This window comes from Bombus affinis, chromosome 5, assembly GCF_024516045.1.
Source record: "Bombus affinis isolate iyBomAffi1 chromosome 5, iyBomAffi1.2, whole genome shotgun sequence".
In the NCBI taxonomy this organism is placed as follows: domain Eukaryota; kingdom Metazoa; phylum Arthropoda; class Insecta; order Hymenoptera; family Apidae; genus Bombus; species Bombus affinis.
In genome coordinates this window covers 7,296,501-7,313,971 of record NC_066348.1, presented here as the reverse complement: position 1 = coordinate 7,313,971, position 17,471 = coordinate 7,296,501, and the positions used below count along the sequence as shown (strand labels likewise).

General features: G+C 33.4%; 1 protein-coding gene across 5 annotated transcripts in view; it reads left to right on the top strand.

Moving 5' to 3' along the window:
• The window catches only part of LOC126916309 (cell adhesion molecule Dscam2), a 307,369-nt gene extending 290,165 nt beyond the window's left edge, over positions 1–17,204 (top strand). Inside the window, exons 11-34 of one of the 5 annotated variants that reach the window (XM_050721989.1) lie at positions 1,618–1,771; positions 1,837–1,988; positions 2,884–3,153; positions 4,025–4,170; positions 4,628–5,063; positions 5,637–5,930; positions 6,612–6,842; positions 7,200–7,355; positions 7,454–7,524; positions 7,693–7,936; positions 8,058–8,204; positions 8,636–8,797; positions 8,884–9,100; positions 9,176–9,264; positions 9,358–9,537; positions 9,865–10,053; positions 10,172–10,357; positions 10,438–10,885; positions 11,022–11,248; positions 11,403–11,571; positions 11,722–11,885; positions 11,964–12,066; positions 12,630–12,818; positions 13,516–17,204. In XM_050721989.1, coding sequence (XP_050577946.1) covers positions 1,618–1,771; positions 1,837–1,988; positions 2,884–3,153; positions 4,025–4,170; positions 4,628–5,063; positions 5,637–5,930; positions 6,612–6,842; positions 7,200–7,355; positions 7,454–7,524; positions 7,693–7,936; positions 8,058–8,204; positions 8,636–8,797; positions 8,884–9,100; positions 9,176–9,264; positions 9,358–9,537; positions 9,865–10,053; positions 10,172–10,357; positions 10,438–10,885; positions 11,022–11,248; positions 11,403–11,571; positions 11,722–11,885; positions 11,964–12,066; positions 12,630–12,818; positions 13,516–13,567 — 4,676 coding nt within the window. In that variant the 3' untranslated portion in view covers positions 13,568–17,204. Of the gene's footprint in view, positions 1–1,617; positions 1,772–1,836; positions 1,989–2,883; positions 3,154–4,024; positions 4,171–4,627; positions 5,064–5,636; positions 5,931–6,611; positions 6,843–7,199; positions 7,356–7,453; positions 7,525–7,692; positions 7,937–8,057; positions 8,205–8,635; positions 8,798–8,883; positions 9,101–9,175; positions 9,265–9,333; positions 9,538–9,864; positions 10,054–10,171; positions 10,358–10,437; positions 10,886–11,021; positions 11,249–11,402; positions 11,572–11,721; positions 11,886–11,963; positions 12,076–12,629; positions 12,847–13,515 lie in introns of those variants that run through there. The other 4 variants (XM_050721988.1, XM_050721987.1, XM_050721991.1 and 1 more) reach the window with 4 other exon arrangements.
• The last annotated feature ends 267 nt before the right edge of the window (positions 17,205–17,471 follow it).

The following is a 17,471-nucleotide window of genomic DNA, read 5'->3' as shown; positions in this document are numbered from 1 at the left end:
GCACATGTGGATTTGTTAGTACACGTAAATGGCAGATATCTGTTCAAAGGGTGATGTAATGTTTGGAACTTGTGGAACAGTTGAGCTTAAAAACAGCTTTCTTCAAAAATGTGTTAAATGTATGAGATAAATAGGTCGTGATAGATATTGGAGAAAAACTGGAATATAATTAACAGTATATTCATTAACAATACTCTCGATGTACTCTTTACGTAGAGCTCGTGATTGCACTTACAAGTTCGACTTCTAGACGATGCGTTACGATAGCGATTCAGCAGAGTGCGCGGAGCGAGTTCGGATGATGATTGCTGAAGATGCGTCGAGAAACTCTAGCCAACTATTAACTACCAACTGACTTTCCGTCACGATAATGCTGTGGAGTAAAACTATGATGGAGTGTGTCTAAGGACATGAGATCATCGGATTCGTCGAGGAAAACCTTCGTTAGGAAAGTGAGAGAAATGGACGTTGCTGTTAATTGGTTAATCTCTAGGTTAGTGGTTAAGGAAGGATGCTAACCTCCCTCGAGAGATAGTTGCTAGCGGGAAGCATCGCACGTGAGAAAAAGCAGATTTCCCGTATCTTTTCGTAGTAGGTAATAAATTTAGGGAATGCTAAGACGAAAGCTATTTTTTTTCGTTTGAAGAACCATAGCTAGAGAAATCCTAAGATTTATAGCGAATCCTTAGGCTAGTTAAGAATATGCTATGAAGATGTTTCAATATCTGGCAATCATTTTGTCCGAAGAATAGGGTCTTTATGTAGCAAGCCACGGGACAGAAACCGTTGGAAAGTTTGCTGTCAAGTGCCTCTACATGTACTTTAGTCTCTTATTCGAGGTATCCGTTCAATTATTATTGGAATCTTGAAAGCTCCATCCCCATTATAACATACAAAATTGAAAGGCTCAGAAACAAGAATCTGAACATGGTAAAATCAATATTATGAAATCAAATAATGACAATAATTATGAGTCATCAACAATAATGAAATCAAATAACCCATTTTTCTTCGAAATTCATATAAACAAAATCAGAAATGAAGGTAGAAAACGATATATTCTATATTTGTCAAAAAAATATTATTCCTTAGCACGTGTTTCATTTACAAAGATATATGATACAGCAAATGTTTTATTTATAGAAGTTCATAATAAAAAATGTCTCATTTACAAAATAATTTACAAATGATTTATAATATATTTATTGTATATTTTATTATAAGAAGAACGTATTTTCCAATAGACTAGTTACACAGTTAAAGCCCCCAATTGAAAGATGTGTCCTTCCAAATTTCTACTGGGTACATTTTATTTCTTGTTACTGTTCTACAATGTTTTCTGATAACTTATTTAATAGTAAGTAGTATAATTAATATGTAGTTTAGAAGTTTTCTGCAAAATAATCGTAAGCTTAAAATAAAACTATAGCTTGATACCTTTAATAGTTGTATAATGTAAGAGTTGTTCTATGAATTGGTCATTTTTTTTTTGCAACCTACATCACAAAATTACGAGTTCTGTATCGTGTTTAACTAATTTTTTGTCGTTTTTAGGATTGACAGATTTCTACGTAACTTGGCCCAATTAACTATTTAACGCTCGATCTATTCTGTCAGATACTGTACCAGAGTTGCAATACACGTTCATCGAGCAAGCACTGCGGCCAGGTCCTCCAGTGTCCTTGAGATGTTCCGCTACCGGATCTCCTCCACCGTCGTTCACTTGGTTGCTGGATGGAGAGCCTCTAAGCGAGATCGCCTCTGGACACAGGTGCGTATCTAGATCTCTCATCGATCAATATTCAGCTTCTTAACCGAGCACAATGCCCGATACAGGTACGCGATAGGACAGTATGTCGATCAGTCCGGAGACGTGATCAGTCATTTGAACATATCGTCGGCTGGTGCTGAAGATGGTGGTCTTTACGCTTGTGTCGCTGCCAATACCTTGGCTACAGTCGAGCACAAAGCTAGACTAAACATTTATGGTAATTCGATTCATCCTTTGACTTGTTACATTGACTAATGCCGTGACACGGATTATATTGTTCGAATTTGGTCAAGGAGATTGTATTTGCGATAAGGTTTCATCTTTGTCGTGGCTTTAGATTTATGATAATTGGAATCATCTTTTGGCTTGTGATATCAAGCAAGAGAGATTGTATCGTTTCAATTCGAAGTATGCAGGTTGCATTTGTAATAAAGTTTAATCTTTAGTCCAACAGATTGGATAAGCAATTTTGCGAATTTTATAGGTAAATTATTAATCAGAGGGGTGTTGTCGTAATTTTGAACTTGGTAATTTACTTGACAAGGGTTACGTCGTCTTTAATGCATTGTCTGATCTAACCGAAGCTAATTCGATTTCATTGATTTTTAATTTCACGCTATAGGAGGCCTGTGATAGAGAAACTGGTGGTTTCAAGATAGTGAAATTAGCAAATTAATATAAGAATTTTATTTAACATAGATTAATTTGGAAACGTTGAACAAAAATTCGTAATATATTTAGAATGCAAGAATATTAATAACATTAATATTAATATTCTCCTCACACGAATATTACTATTTTTAATCTTCCAATTAATGTTTTATTATAATTCCATAAATAGTAATACTAATATTCTTAGTATCCTAAACATATTAAATACATAATAAATAAATATAAAATTAAATAAATAATAAATAAAATTAGTTATTGGCACTGAGAATACTTAAAAAATTATGTGATAATATTAGAACATAACGTTGTAATGAAACTTTAGCGGTAGATCTCAAAGAACGTTGATCGTTCCTAATTACGTCGGGGGTTACCTATAATAATTCGACTAGTGGCCAGGTGAAATGTGTCGGAAGCCACTTTACGTCGATTAATAATTTCAGGACCGCCGTACATCCGATCGATAGGACCAGTTCGTGCGATAGCCGGTGTCGATACCACCATAGCTTGTCCTTATTCCGGCTATCCTATCACGTCAGTCGAGTGGTCTCGTGGAGGAGTTGCACTGCCTCTTGACATAAGGCACCGTGTAGACAGCGAAGGCCATCTTACCATCGCCAATGTGGATCCAAACGATGCTGGCATTTATACTTGCATGGTTAAAGCAAGATCCGGTGAAACGGCGAGCAGAGACATTCGGTTAACAGTCAGTAGTGAGTATTTTTGGGATAAAAATAGAGTAATTCTTTTACGTTTAAATATTTTTTAACTATAGAATATTCATCGAATATTGATTTTTAATTTTTACTTGTTATAGAGTGTTCACATTCCTTCAACTATAAAATACTATTAGAATATTAATATTAATATTAATTTATCGGATGGAATATTAAGATATAGAAAATTGAAGTACTCGTGATTACAGGGTTAAATTAATTATTAGTGTATTAAGAATTTCAAAATGCGAGATGACTTTTCTTAGATTTGATAGTTTATAGGAAATTGAAGTACTAATGAAAAATGGAGCATAATATTATACATATTATAACAGGCGAATATTTACTATAATTATCTATTTTTCCCGGTAAGATCGTATTTCAGTAGAAGCAAAAACCGTAAGTACCACTATGCACATACATACATTCGTTTTAACGAGAAATGAGTTTTTGTTTCTGTTTCCTTACGGTCGGGTCGCTTACGTCCACGAAGAAGTCACGAGACTAGGCGAAAGAAGTAAATTGCACGCCGGAAAGAATTCCTCTAGCGTTACTTCTCAACTTTTTCTCATTTATCGTGACGTTTGAGAAAGTAAGCTAAAAGATATACACGTGGACGGAAACTAATAAGTGTTAACCACAATAATTATTTTTACTTTCTTCTCTTGTATGTCAATTTTTACTCCGCAAATGACTGCAAATAACAACATAAAAATTATATTAAAAAGGTATAAAATTACTGCAATAATTAGCGTGATTTATATGTATAGTATATAATATATTTACATATATTTGAAATAATGATTGAATGAATAAAGACAAGGAAATTTAAAGAAATAGTAAGAACAAAAAATGTCACTCGTTTCAGGTCCACCTGTAATGAGTCCTTTCAATTTCCCTTCAAACCTCCAAGAAGGAAGTCGCGCCCAGGTCACCTGCACCGTCACTTCCGGTGATCTTCCAATTTACTTCTCCTGGCTAAAGGATGGTGAACCGTTACCTTCCTCTCTACGTGTACGTCTTTGTCTCTCTAAGAAAACTAATTTATGTGAGCCAGCTATTATATCGTATGACAAAAAAATATTTAATTGCACAATTTAAGAACCAATATTAAACTTAACAACAAAATTCCTTTCTATCTATTTGCTCAAGCGTAACAATTTACAAATAAATTAAAATTGCATCGTTTGGTAGTCTCAAAGTAATTTGAAAACTGTACTCTATTGTTTGAGAAATAATTAACAAACTAAAATTCTAGGCTTATAAAAAGAAATCCCTTACTGTCTTTTATAGTTTCATACTCTGTACAATTATACTGTAACACATAAAGTGTAATAAATATAAACAATCAGTATAATGTACTTACCTAATACCATTTATGATCCTATAACAACTTTAAAAAATTAGAAAATAAGTCATTAAATGCTACTAAATTGAAAACAAACTCCATTCACAAATATTTGCATTTCAGATCGAGGAGAGGGTAGCTGAATTCTTCAGTCTACTGGTTTTTAAGGAACTTTCTTCACGACACAGTGGCAAATATACCTGCGTGGCGACTAACAGTGCGGCCAAAGTCAACCACACAGCGGAACTTTTGGTAAAAGTACCTCCACAATGGATTTTCGAGCCGCAAGACGTGGCCACCCTCCTGGGAAATCCATTGAACGTCCATTGTGAGGCCAAGGGATTTCCTCCGCCACGTGTCACGTGGTTGCGTGCCAGGGAAAGAACTTCCAACGACTATCAACCTCTTGTTGATGGTTCTGATGGAAGATTAACTATTCTACCGAATGGATCTTTGTGGACAGCATCTGCTGGACCACAGGATGAAGGACATTATCTGTGTCGAGCAAATAATGGCATTGGATCTGGTCTAAGTAAAGTGATCTATGTATCTGTTCATGGTAAGTCAAGTTTAACAAGGTGAATTTTTTAATTTTATCTGATGTTGACATTATCTTTATTTAATTCATATTTTGCGTTAAGCAAAATTTGAAATTATCTATTCTACATTTATGTCTTGAGTGTTAAAGGACAAAATTTTTATTTAATTTCTATTATATTATTAATTAAGAAAATATATCCTATTTTGTATTATTAAATTTGTAACCCTAATATTCAATCTTGGATCAAAAAAAAATATTAAACACGCATCTATAAATTTACTAAAATATTAGTATTGATAATATGTTCATAAAATATTTGTACAGCATTTCAAATACTATTTTTTATAGACATTTATTACGAGTTCCAATTATCATAAACTTTAATATAATCGTCACTTATCTATTTTTGGTGTCTGCGAAATTTGAAAATAAATTGGCATCCTTATATAGTCATAGTTATTCCATTCTTTTATTTCCTTTTCTCTTTTTTAAGAGCACATAAAGGTAACAATATTTGTAAAATATTATTATTAGAATTTCGTTGCAGTAATCTTATAAAGTAAAAGAGTATATTTTATCGTTTTTTTATAGAACCAGCAAGGTTCGAGTTCCAGAGTAAGAACGTGACGATCCGTCGTGGCGAGTCCGTGACGCTTGATTGTACTGTCATCGGGGATAATCCCATAGAAGTGCAATGGATGCATAATAGTGATCGTTTAGATACTAACAGTCACCGGTTAAGCATCAGTCAAATAAAAACAGACAACGGCCTCAAGTCACAATTATCTATAGCAAGCAGTGATCGTCAAGATTCTGGAGTTTACAGGTGCACAGCGGACAATGCCTATGGGAGAAGCGAACATCTGATTTATCTTGCTGTTCAAGGTAGTATTTTAATAAGATTTATCTCCCTTTGATTTTTCATTGTTGTACCTTAGGATCATATTTCAATTTTTTGATATTATTAATCAGGTAATTTTTTTTCTAATTTTGTATTTAATATGAAATATTAAATATAAATATAAATATTGATATTTAAAATGAAATATTCAACTAGAAGAAGTGTAACAAAAAATATTTAAAAATGGAATTAAACATTAAAAATTAAAATATTTTTAATAAAAATATTTTTAATACAATACTATAATAACTTTGAGTAATGGTATTAATCATAATTTTTAGAATATTAAAATCCTTGATAATACTTCCAGTACGAAATTCTAAAAAACCCCGAAATGTTTCATAGTACTCAGAATAAAAAATTCTTCAAATTAAAAGACTCTCCAAGTGAAAAGGTTTTAAAGTCCAAATAATTAATAACGATGATATTTGTTAATATGCATAACATGTGTGTATGTTCAATAATTGATAATACAATTGCTATTGACTCATTATATTAATTAAAAAATATTTAATTAATCTCTATAATATATCTCTACACGCTCCTAAAACATCATATTATCATCATGAATAAATTTATTGCTCTATTTTCTGTGTTCAAACGAATTAATTTATTCTGTGATCACGAATGATAATTTAATTATGCTAATTCTATCGCCTGTACAGAGAGACCAGATCCACCAGCCTCGCTAGAAGTCATAGAAATCGGCTCGCGATCGATACGATTATTGTGGAAGAGAGCTTTCGATGGGAACAGCCCGATACGAAATTACGTTATTCAGTATCGATCTCTGAATCACGGTTTAGCTGACGATTGGAATCCCGCAAAAACGCACAACGTCACTTACACCCCTGGAAGTTCCAATAACGGAAATAACATACATCCAACGCAAAATGGTAATTTCATTTTAAATCATGTAAAACTATAGCTGTCGTTATTATTTGAAAATGTCTTCGTTTTTATCTCTATTCTACTTCTTTTTAATCTTTATAAGCGATAATACTTTCGAGCTTAATTTTTTGATATTTAATGGACGACCTATATGTATAGAGTATACCGTTTATAAAAAAATGCAATTTACGAAAGCACCAAATTTTTGTTTAGTTTGATTTCTTTTTACAGTATCGATATCCTTCACATTCACATAAAGTAAAATTTTTAACTAATCTCTGACTTTAGATAATGTAACATCTTTGCTTTTATGTAGTATTCATTGTAATTTAATATAATAATTACAGTTTCATCTTTTTTAGGTTTATCTCCTTTCGAGACTACTAGCGACGATCAGGAAGTAGCTTTGGTAGGAGGACTTCATCCAGCAGTGACTTACACGTTTCGTATATTTGCCATAAATTCAATAGATGTGAGTGTGCCTACTGATCCCGTGGTCGCCAAAACTCAAGAAGAAGGTACAGAAATATACCCCCGCCTAATATAATTTTAATAAATTTATAAATATTTTATTCACTGTTATTTCATAGTTTCCATATTTTTTTATTTTTAACAGCACCTACTGAACCGCCACAAAATATCAAAGTGCAATCAGCAGGACCTGGAGAACTCATGGTTAGCTGGCAGGTAAATATACTTTATAAAATATATAAATATTCAACTAGTACTCAATACATACTATTACGCAACCTAATATATTAATATTACATGTTAGATAAATCTGATTGATTTTGGAGGAAGATGTTAATTCAAAGTAATTTTAATGAAACGCTGAAAGGTTTATTGCGTTTGCAGCCACCTCCAAAGGAATCCTGTAACGGAGATCTATTGGGCTACATAGTGACATGGTCAGAGCATTCATCTTCGACATCAGGTGTGAACCAAAGCAAAAGTTTAACCGTGAACGGATGGGCGACTACAAAGGTGCAGCTTACAGGCTTGAGAAAGTTCACCAAGTACGATATATCGATCAGAGCTTTCAATAGTATAGCCAGCGGCCCAGCCAGCATTCCCATTGTTGGAACAACTCAGGAAGGAGGTGCGATATACATAAACTTTCCGCAAGAACATTTCCTTTTTATGAATATTATTATTTTACCGTTTAATGGAACGATGGTGATCTCTTACTAATTTATTGTATTGTCTTGTAATTATTTTAGTACCCGAGACTCCGCCAACGCAAGTATCATGTATTCCTCTGTCTTCCCAAAGTGTAAAAGTTTCTTGGAGCGCACCTCCACCCCATCAACATGGAGGAATCATTCAGGGTTATAAAGTATACTATAGACCAGTACCCACTGACAACAGTAAGTAAAATAATGTGTATTATATCTTCTTATGAACATTTTTAAACACAATATTTATTATATTCTATAAATATTTTCAACCACATCATAAAGCTGTTTCTAGTTTTCTGATTTTTATCAGTGTATTTAATTGTATATTTTTCTACTTTTCTTCTATAACAAACGGATATCTCAATTTGTCACAAGGAAATCTGTTTTATAAATTATATCTATTTTAATAAAAGTAAACATTTTTCATGTGTTTGTATAATTTTTATCCAAAAATTGGTACTGTAACACGGATTAAAGTTATAGTACTTCTCAGATACATCTATGACAGATCTATGATAGAATTTTTAGCATTGCAATCTGCTCAAGTTAAGCATTTTATATTATAGATATCTGATTCTCTTTCTCCATTAAAGGCTTGTTCGCATTAAAATATGTTTTAGTGGATATATCGACAGTGGGTGAAGTAAAGAAGACATCCAGCGTAGAAACTTATCTACACACTCTGTACAAGTATACGAATTACTCTATTCGAGTATTGGCTTATACTGGTGCTGGTGATGGAGTTCTAAGTCCGCCGATTTTTTGTACAACGGAGGAAGATGGTAAGAATCTTATTTTTATTATTTTTTGATTCGCCTAATATAAATACTTTTACTATTTATTGTAACTTGTTTATCATTCATTTTAGTACCAGGTCCTCCAGCTGGTATCAAAGCTTTAGCGCTAACCGCGGAGAGTATATTAGTTTCGTGGTTACCACCCCTACAACCAAATGGGAACGTTTCCAAGTACACGGTTTACAGCAGGGAGGCAGGTTCCAGTAATCATAACACGCACACCATGCACGAACCACCATCGTCACCGACTGACACTCTTACTATGGAACTAAGAGGTTTGGTTGAAAGGTAATAGAAATTTTATAAAATTACTGTAATGAAATTTTAATGCAAATAATGATGTAAAATAAAATCACGTATCAGTAAATTGTACGAGTTCTGGGTGTCAGCAACGACAGGGCTGGGTGAAGGAGAACCGACCACCATAGTAACTCAAACTACAAATACTAGAGGTTTGATTACTCATAGAATATTCTTTGTAAATTGTTTAATTTATGGATAATTTTAAATATACATAATAGGGTTTAATAAAATTGTTTCTACAGCTCCAGCTAGAGTGGCGTCTTTTTCACAATTATTAAGAAGAGCGATTAAATCATCAATTACCTTGTCTTGTTTGGTCGTGGGTAATCCTACGCCTCGTCCAATATGGACATATCGAAATAGCCAAGTTTCTACTGGAAGACATTACGAATTAACTGCTGATGGTCATCTCAATATTCGTGGTTAGTTTAACAATATCGGTTTAAGAATAATTGAAAAGATCTCTGGTGAAGGGATCGATAAGATAAAATGATTAATTATATATGTATTTGATCGTGGGTATATTATTTTCAAAATTATAATTTTAGTTATATATAATATACAATACATATAAACCTACAAGCCCTCTCAGGAAGCTTCTCAATTAATATACCTATATGTACTTTAACTCATTCAATTAATAATTTTAAAGAATCGTTGCAACTTTAAAGTGTTATGTAAGATTCAGACAACTTTGAATGAGTTAAAAAATATATAAACGAAGAAATTAAAGAAAATACAAATTTTAGGATTAGAACAATCAGTCGCTGGGAATTACACGTGTTCAGCTAGCAACTTATTCGGTGACGATTCCATCACTTACACGTTGGTCGTGGTGATGCCTCCCAGAGCACCAATGTTAGAACTACAGTATACAACAACGAATAGCATAAGACTTAGGTGGAACCATCCTAATAATGGTGGTGCTACTATTCAAGGTATATTAGAAATATAGAATATCAAAAATCGTAATAGAATAATCAAACGATAGAATGATATTATTTCTAATATTAATGATAATTAATAAAACTGATATAAAAATATTACTTTTATCAGGCTATGTGTTAAGCTACAAAAGGGACCAGGGTGGCTGGGAAGAAATCGCATTATCACCCGAACAAACTGAATTCATTTTATCAGGTTTAAAATGCGGTTCTTCCTACTTGGCACATTTAACAGCTCATAATCGTGTGGGCACTGGAGATCCAAGTCCTTTAATTAGTGCCACGACCAAAGGAACTGGTAACTTTTTAATACAAGTTTAACTTCTTACATAATCTCCTATTAAAATACGATATAACTTTCCTAAATTTTTCTCATAGCTCCTTTATTACCAAAAGAACGAGACATCATCTCTGCCAATGGCACCTCTGTCAAATTAAATCTTATATCTTGGCCAAATGGTGGTTGTCCAATTCAATATTACACCGTAGAGTACCGTAGACGTGTCAGCACTGAACCATGGAATTTAGTGGCAAGTCGTGCTACAGAAGATCTAGTCATAAGAGAGTTAAAGACTGCCTCGTGGTATAGTTTACGTCTGACAGCTCATAATGACGCTGGATCCACGCAAACGCAAATGGAATTCGCGACGACCACTCTCAGTGGCGTTAGTATTGGTCCTCCGAATGACCTGATTATGGAAAACGATGTTAAAAAAGCTATACCTAATCATAAAGTACTTTACGTGGTTGTACCTCTCGTCTGTGCAATCGTGCTAATTATTTCCGCCGCCATTCTGGGATACGTAATGCTGAAACGCAGTGGAAGGTATATTATTTTCAAAATTATAATTTTAGTTATATATAAAATTTGAATTATAAATTAATATGTATAAATTCTAAAAATTGTCATTTATTTAATAAATATTTTTATGATTAAGGATGATATTATTTCTGCTTTTTAGAGCCAATTACTTAGGAGAAATTCTTCCTGGACAACAACAGAATCAACAGTCAGGATTGGGTTTGGTTCAGCAACAGCAGCAGCATCAGCAACATCATCATCTTTCAAGCTGTATGTCGACCATGCAATTAAAGTCCACTGCTGAACGTGATAATAGAAGGAATCATCAGGTTTATACCAGTTCGCCAGTGAAGCAAGAGAACCATAAGTCTAACGACCATGGATCAGGTTTGTTTTTATCACTTGTCAAATTGGAGAATTAGATTCAATAGAAAGAAGTTAGAGTCTTATATTAAAAATATAATTTTCTAAAGGGATCTTTAGATAATATTTTTGCATTCTTATTATACACATTAACTAACAATCATTTTCTCTCTTGTAGAAATGTACGAAATAAGTCCGTACGCCACGTTCAGCGTACCAGGAAGAGAAAATCGTTCAGTAACAACAGCCACACTCGATTATACGATGCAATTCAAAACGTTTGGACATTTGGAGAACGAAGACATCAACACGATCGATTACGAGAGGTCCAGCGTGGACTTCGAGAGGTAACTGTTTTCTTTCAACCCTTTTCTATTATTTAAAACGCATGCTAGACAGAGTAAACGTTCCTTGCTCGACTTCCTTGCTAAAGAAAGCTTGATATCCTGCTCCCAAACCCTTTTCTCTTCCTCTTTCTGGTGTTCTTTCACGTTCAGGTCTAAAACTCCAAGGTGGCACAAGCAACGATACTTCCCAAGCATCGCAGAAGCGGAGAGCAAGCTGCGCTCGAGTCGTCAAGGTTCCGGAAGCGACACGTCCGGAAGCCCTTGCGGAGAGTGCGCTGGACCTAGTTACAGGGTACCAGTGAAGCCTTGCAGAGGTAAATTTTGTAATATTGTTTCTAGTTCCTCTTTACATACTTTTATTACATACTTAATTGCATAAAATCATTCTGTAGATGTATTTTCACGAGGGGTGGAATCGAGTACAGAATCCAACAACGAAGGCTCACCTTCACTTGCGAGACGACGAAGCCGACAGCCGAGCCGGTCTACTCGCAGGTAGCCAAGGTTTGTTTGTTTCCACATAGCACTCAGTCCTGATTATGTTCAATATTCGTATCACGATTTTATCAATCTCATATCTCATAAATAATAGAAAAATGTAACGTCTATAAGGACAATCACGATGATAATAAAAGAATTAAAATCCTTCATATGCAATACATTTCATAAAAATTCACTCTTACTACTACATTAATTACATTTTTCTATTACTTCAAGATATCGTATCGTACATCTTCATAAATTTCATCAAATTCCTTGACGATTAAATTCATATATATATCATCATAATCTCTCATCATTATGAAGTAATTATATCCATATAAAATATTTAATAACAATATTCTTTCAAACTTCTCTAAATTAATCTGGATCTACTGAGATTATACAAATATCTAATTTAAACCTTATTTAACCATTAAATACCAGATCCAGAATAATTAGTCAAACTCGAATCAAAGATCAATTTCTTAATGAATGGCGATAAGAATATTTTCCAATATAATATTATGTATAATTTCTTATTTTTCTAAGTGTTGTGTTTCTGATCCATTGTGCAGTTCGGTGGAGGACATGACGTTATTGCCGCCAAGCGGGTTTAGCGACAGCCGCGAATTGAGCGACGTAGAGTGCGACCGTGATCGTGATCGTGATCGTGAACGGGACTGGCAAGATCTGTCGACCGGGACCCGCCACGGCGGCAGTTTGGGTAGACTGCCGATCGAGGCCGTCGAATCTATGCTCGCTAGGTATCGACACGAACCTCCGTAGACCGTAGTAAGCTGACACGTTGAGATTCCCTTCTCTACTCATGTTAATCCTGGGAAGGCCTCTGAAATTTTGATTGACTATATTCTGTCCAATGAGTTTCGTCAGGAGATATACGATAGTTACCAAAAGTATTTACACACCACTATATTTATTAATGATGAGATTACGTTCAATATGTACTTATGAATGCAAACCAAATTTAATATCGAAGGTTTGCTTCAAGGACTTCGAATACTGCTTATTATGGTCAATAGATGTTATAGTTAATTCAATGTATTTTATAAGAATCCTAATCGAACTCTTTGCAAGTAACGATCGAATCATGATATTCAGACCAAAATTACCATTGCATCGAATTCTCAGAATAAATGTGGTAAAATTTTATTGAGTTATAAATAAACAGGATTCCTATAAATTTTATTTTATTCCAAGACTCTCAAACTAGATCTAAAGGTTCCAATAGAACAGATGTCTTCTAAGGATTAAAGAAGCTACACCGAAAAGCATCATCAATCGAACTCAAATAAAAATTCACGCCACATATTAATCTAGCAAAAGCTTCAATGACACAAAGCTTGTTTAGCGTTGAAAGATAGATTAGTATTTAAAGAAAAATAGCATACCTCCTGAAATTTGAAGTACGACTAAAAACATTATTACACAATTTCGTTTCAGGTACCAACAAAGAAAGGAACAAGAAAGGCAAGAATTCACTATACATGTATGATCAAGATTTAGCAATTCTAGCGGAACTCTTCATGAAAAGGTATAAACAGAGGTTTAAAGAATCCTCTGACTATCAAAGGGTCTTACAGAAACGTCAACGTACAATGAAAAATTGTAATTTTCGACAACTGACAAAGTCTGGTTATAACTCTTGTCAAAATCGGAATTAACTAGGGATTTTCGTCGTAAAAATAAAAATCTTTGCTCACGTTGGAACACTGAGAAGAGCGTTTAACATTTCGAAGATAATGTCCATTTTACTTAAGAGAAATTAGTGTTAGCATAACATCTAATATAATATGTATATGTATATGTATATATACAATACATATATGCAATACATATACAACATTTTGTATACATACGTATGTAATATTGTATATGTATATATACAAAATGTTCCTATAGGTTAAAACTATAGTTTCTCTATATTTAAACATTTTTCTCAGTGCATTCTCCTGTTAAAAGTTATCGACAAATCGTCTGAACGATCGCTTCATCGTTGCATCGAATACTGCCGTTGCGTTATTCGCAGTTCTTTCCGATCGACCAATCGCGAAACGACAGGAACCAGTTACATGTGAAAGTATCGACAAAAGTCCTTAGACCTATATAAGAAATTCATCTTTTAAATCCCAACCACATACATTACGTGAGAGCAAGAAACGCAATCATTCCTGGAAAGATTCTGCAACAGCGATTAACAAAAAGAAACAAGAACATCAACAGAGTGTTACAAGTCAATTTAAAGATGGAATGATGGATTACACACGTGTATAATCGTCTTACTGTATAGTATAGATTGTACGTATCATTAGTCACACTGTTACCATGGATTGTATAGTTGAAGAGGCATGATGAGAGTGAGGTATCGAGAATCGTTTGCTGCTATCCTCGAGAAACATCGTTTAAATATCTATTGTATAGTCGCTTCTATTATACTTGAACAGCACATGAAAAGAATATGACAGGTCCATCTTTGTTAACTTCTTGATTTTAAACTTGTTAGATGCACAGGTATGTCTAAAAAAAACGGGCAATATATCTTTAAAATTATATAAAGAAGCAACTGATGAATTATTTTTGGAATGTCCAGTAGAATGCAAGAAATATGTGATTCCACACTTACTTAAAAGGTTAGTTTTAGTAACATGGAATTGATTATTGAATTTTAAAATTTATCGTGTCTTTTACCTGTGGTCTTCGCTTTATATCATAAAACAAAAAAGCTGACATGAAGCGTTCATTGAAAATCTAATGATATGATAACTAAGTACAATTGTAATTCTATTATACTGACAAAGGATTAAGAAGAATGAATGCAACTTTATTTCAGTGTATTCAGGGCAACTATACTAAATCGACGCTGTTTACATTTTAGTATAAAAAAATCTATATATTCCCTTCTTTTCATACAAATATCGTTTGTGAAATTACCGTTACATAAATTAATAAGAATAAGAAAATATAATATAACGATGTTTCAAGAAAGAAACGAATCTCCAAATACATCATGGCAACTTCCGCTTTACGCAGAGTGCTAATTGCAACAACATTCCTAAATATCGGCATTAAGAAAGCACGACTGTGCGTTTCAACATTTCGTTTTGATTAATTATGTTGATAAAATAATTCGAGGATTATATTTGCGTCAAAACGCGCATTTTCGATCAAAGATCGAGAAGTGTGAGTGAGAAAGAGTATCTAACGGTATGTTTTAAAAATGTACATACATGTATGCATCATATTTAGAGGGTGAACAATTTATCGACATACAATGAGCTCGATTATTAATTAACGACAAAAGATAGCTTTAAGTATTACGTTGTTTTCATTCGCGAAATATTCTATATAGATATTTTAATGTTTAACCTTTCGTGACCATGCGTTTCGAAACGAAGGAAGAGCAACAAACAGGAAATTTTTTTATCGATAGTCGGTTTCTGAGGATAAAGGTTAGCTTCCATGAAAGCTAATACGAATTTTATTAGAGCGCGAGTAAAAAATTCTAAATTGCTTGTTCTTGAAATGCATAGTGAAACAAAAGGTGAAACATTTTGTTTAAAGCAAAACTTATCGAATCGGACGACTTTCACGATGATCGATAAGTTACCCATTACGCGGACTGATAAGGCATTTTCAAATGTCGATAAGCAATTAAAGTCTCACGCATCGTATTCTCAAAATGATGCGACTGAGGCTAATTAACTACGCTTAAGTTGATTTCTGCCAAACAGAGTTTACGGTTCCCAAAGACTATTAATTTATAAGGCTATTGCCTTAATCGTAATAATTAAACGAGATATCGTTATCATGACGTCTAAAACCGTACGTTTTTCGACTGCTCATAATTTCAGAACTTTCACAAACGAGGGCATGCTCTGTACATTTTATCCAAAAGAAAAGAGAGGGAAAGAAGTTAATTTTCTATATGAATAATATATTTCTACGAAAACTTTTAACAGACTAGGTTGTTCGTAATAATGTTAATACACAAACTTTTTTAATAAGTAACAGTATAAAAGTACTATTTAAACTATCGAATTCGATGGTACTAATATATTTATATTGATATATTTAGTTAAAAATTAATCAATAAACTGCCATATCAACTTTTAAATGTAACAATTTCCCATTTCAAATTTTTTACAGGAATTTACTAGACTACAGTTTCAACTTCCGAAGTTCCTCTTTCGCTAACGTCACATTCAATAATATGTCGCACATTTATCATGTACAGTAGCTCAGGAAAGTGAATAACAATTCGAACATTTGTAGAAATCTTTTATAAAATTTTGTGTTCTACGAAACATTTTGAAATCTCATTAGCATCTCTAATGAGACTCAACTGTCATGATTATATTGGTAAAATTTGAGATAAATAAAATATACAGTACATATATAAAAGTTTTCTATGATAAGTGTTCAAATACTTTTGTGAGTTACTGTGTGTATTTATTAAGGGCTATTCCAATGTTCTCTAAATTTTTTACATTTTTTAATGACGCGCCTTACTACTGACGTGCAACATATGCTTAACTAATTAAATTATAAAACCCTTAGAGAAAAATTCATAATTTAGACATCAAATATGCGGAGTATGCCCTCTTACGAGATAACGACGTAATTTATTATACGTGCATAAATACATATTTCGTCTGTACAAACGGACATGGCGAATTTTATGAAGATTAAATCGTGCGCAAAACGTACGATGGCAGCGACCATATGGTTTCTAGTAAATTTTTTTCAAAGTCAAAAAAAAAAATGCGTGATCGTAGTTAGAAGAAAATTTGGGCGAAAACAAAATATAGCGCAATTGTTTTTTCGAGTGTGCGTCCGATGAACGCGTGCATAGGTGAGATGCGTGTGATATAGAAACTCGTCGCAGCTACTGCGAACCAGCGAATTATTTGTATAATACATGAGATCCGTGAACCTTAGAACTTATGTATCATATCCTCGTATAACTATCCGTGGACGAATCCGATAAAATTAATCGTCGTCCGTTATGGTTAACGCGAAAATAAAATAAAGAATATAAAAAAAAGAATAAAACAATCGAATGTCTTATCGAAGTGTCAAAGTTTCACAAGGTATGCTAACTCAGCTTGTTAATAAAGAGGAACAGACATTTATCGCGTCAAGTTTCATTGTCATTTCGTATTCCTTATTTCATTTCCCAATTTCAAGTCTTCTCTACCCCATATCTAATATACACGATCCAATACTAACATCCTATATTCAATATTTCCTACTCCATATCACTACTTCTTTGCATTCGGCAACCTTTATCCTGTATCCCACGCCTTGTTTACCATATCCGAGAAAATTAAGAAAATACCCACAGGAATAATTAAATACATGTTTGCAGAAGTGTAGAATTCTAAATCGTAAAATTTTTC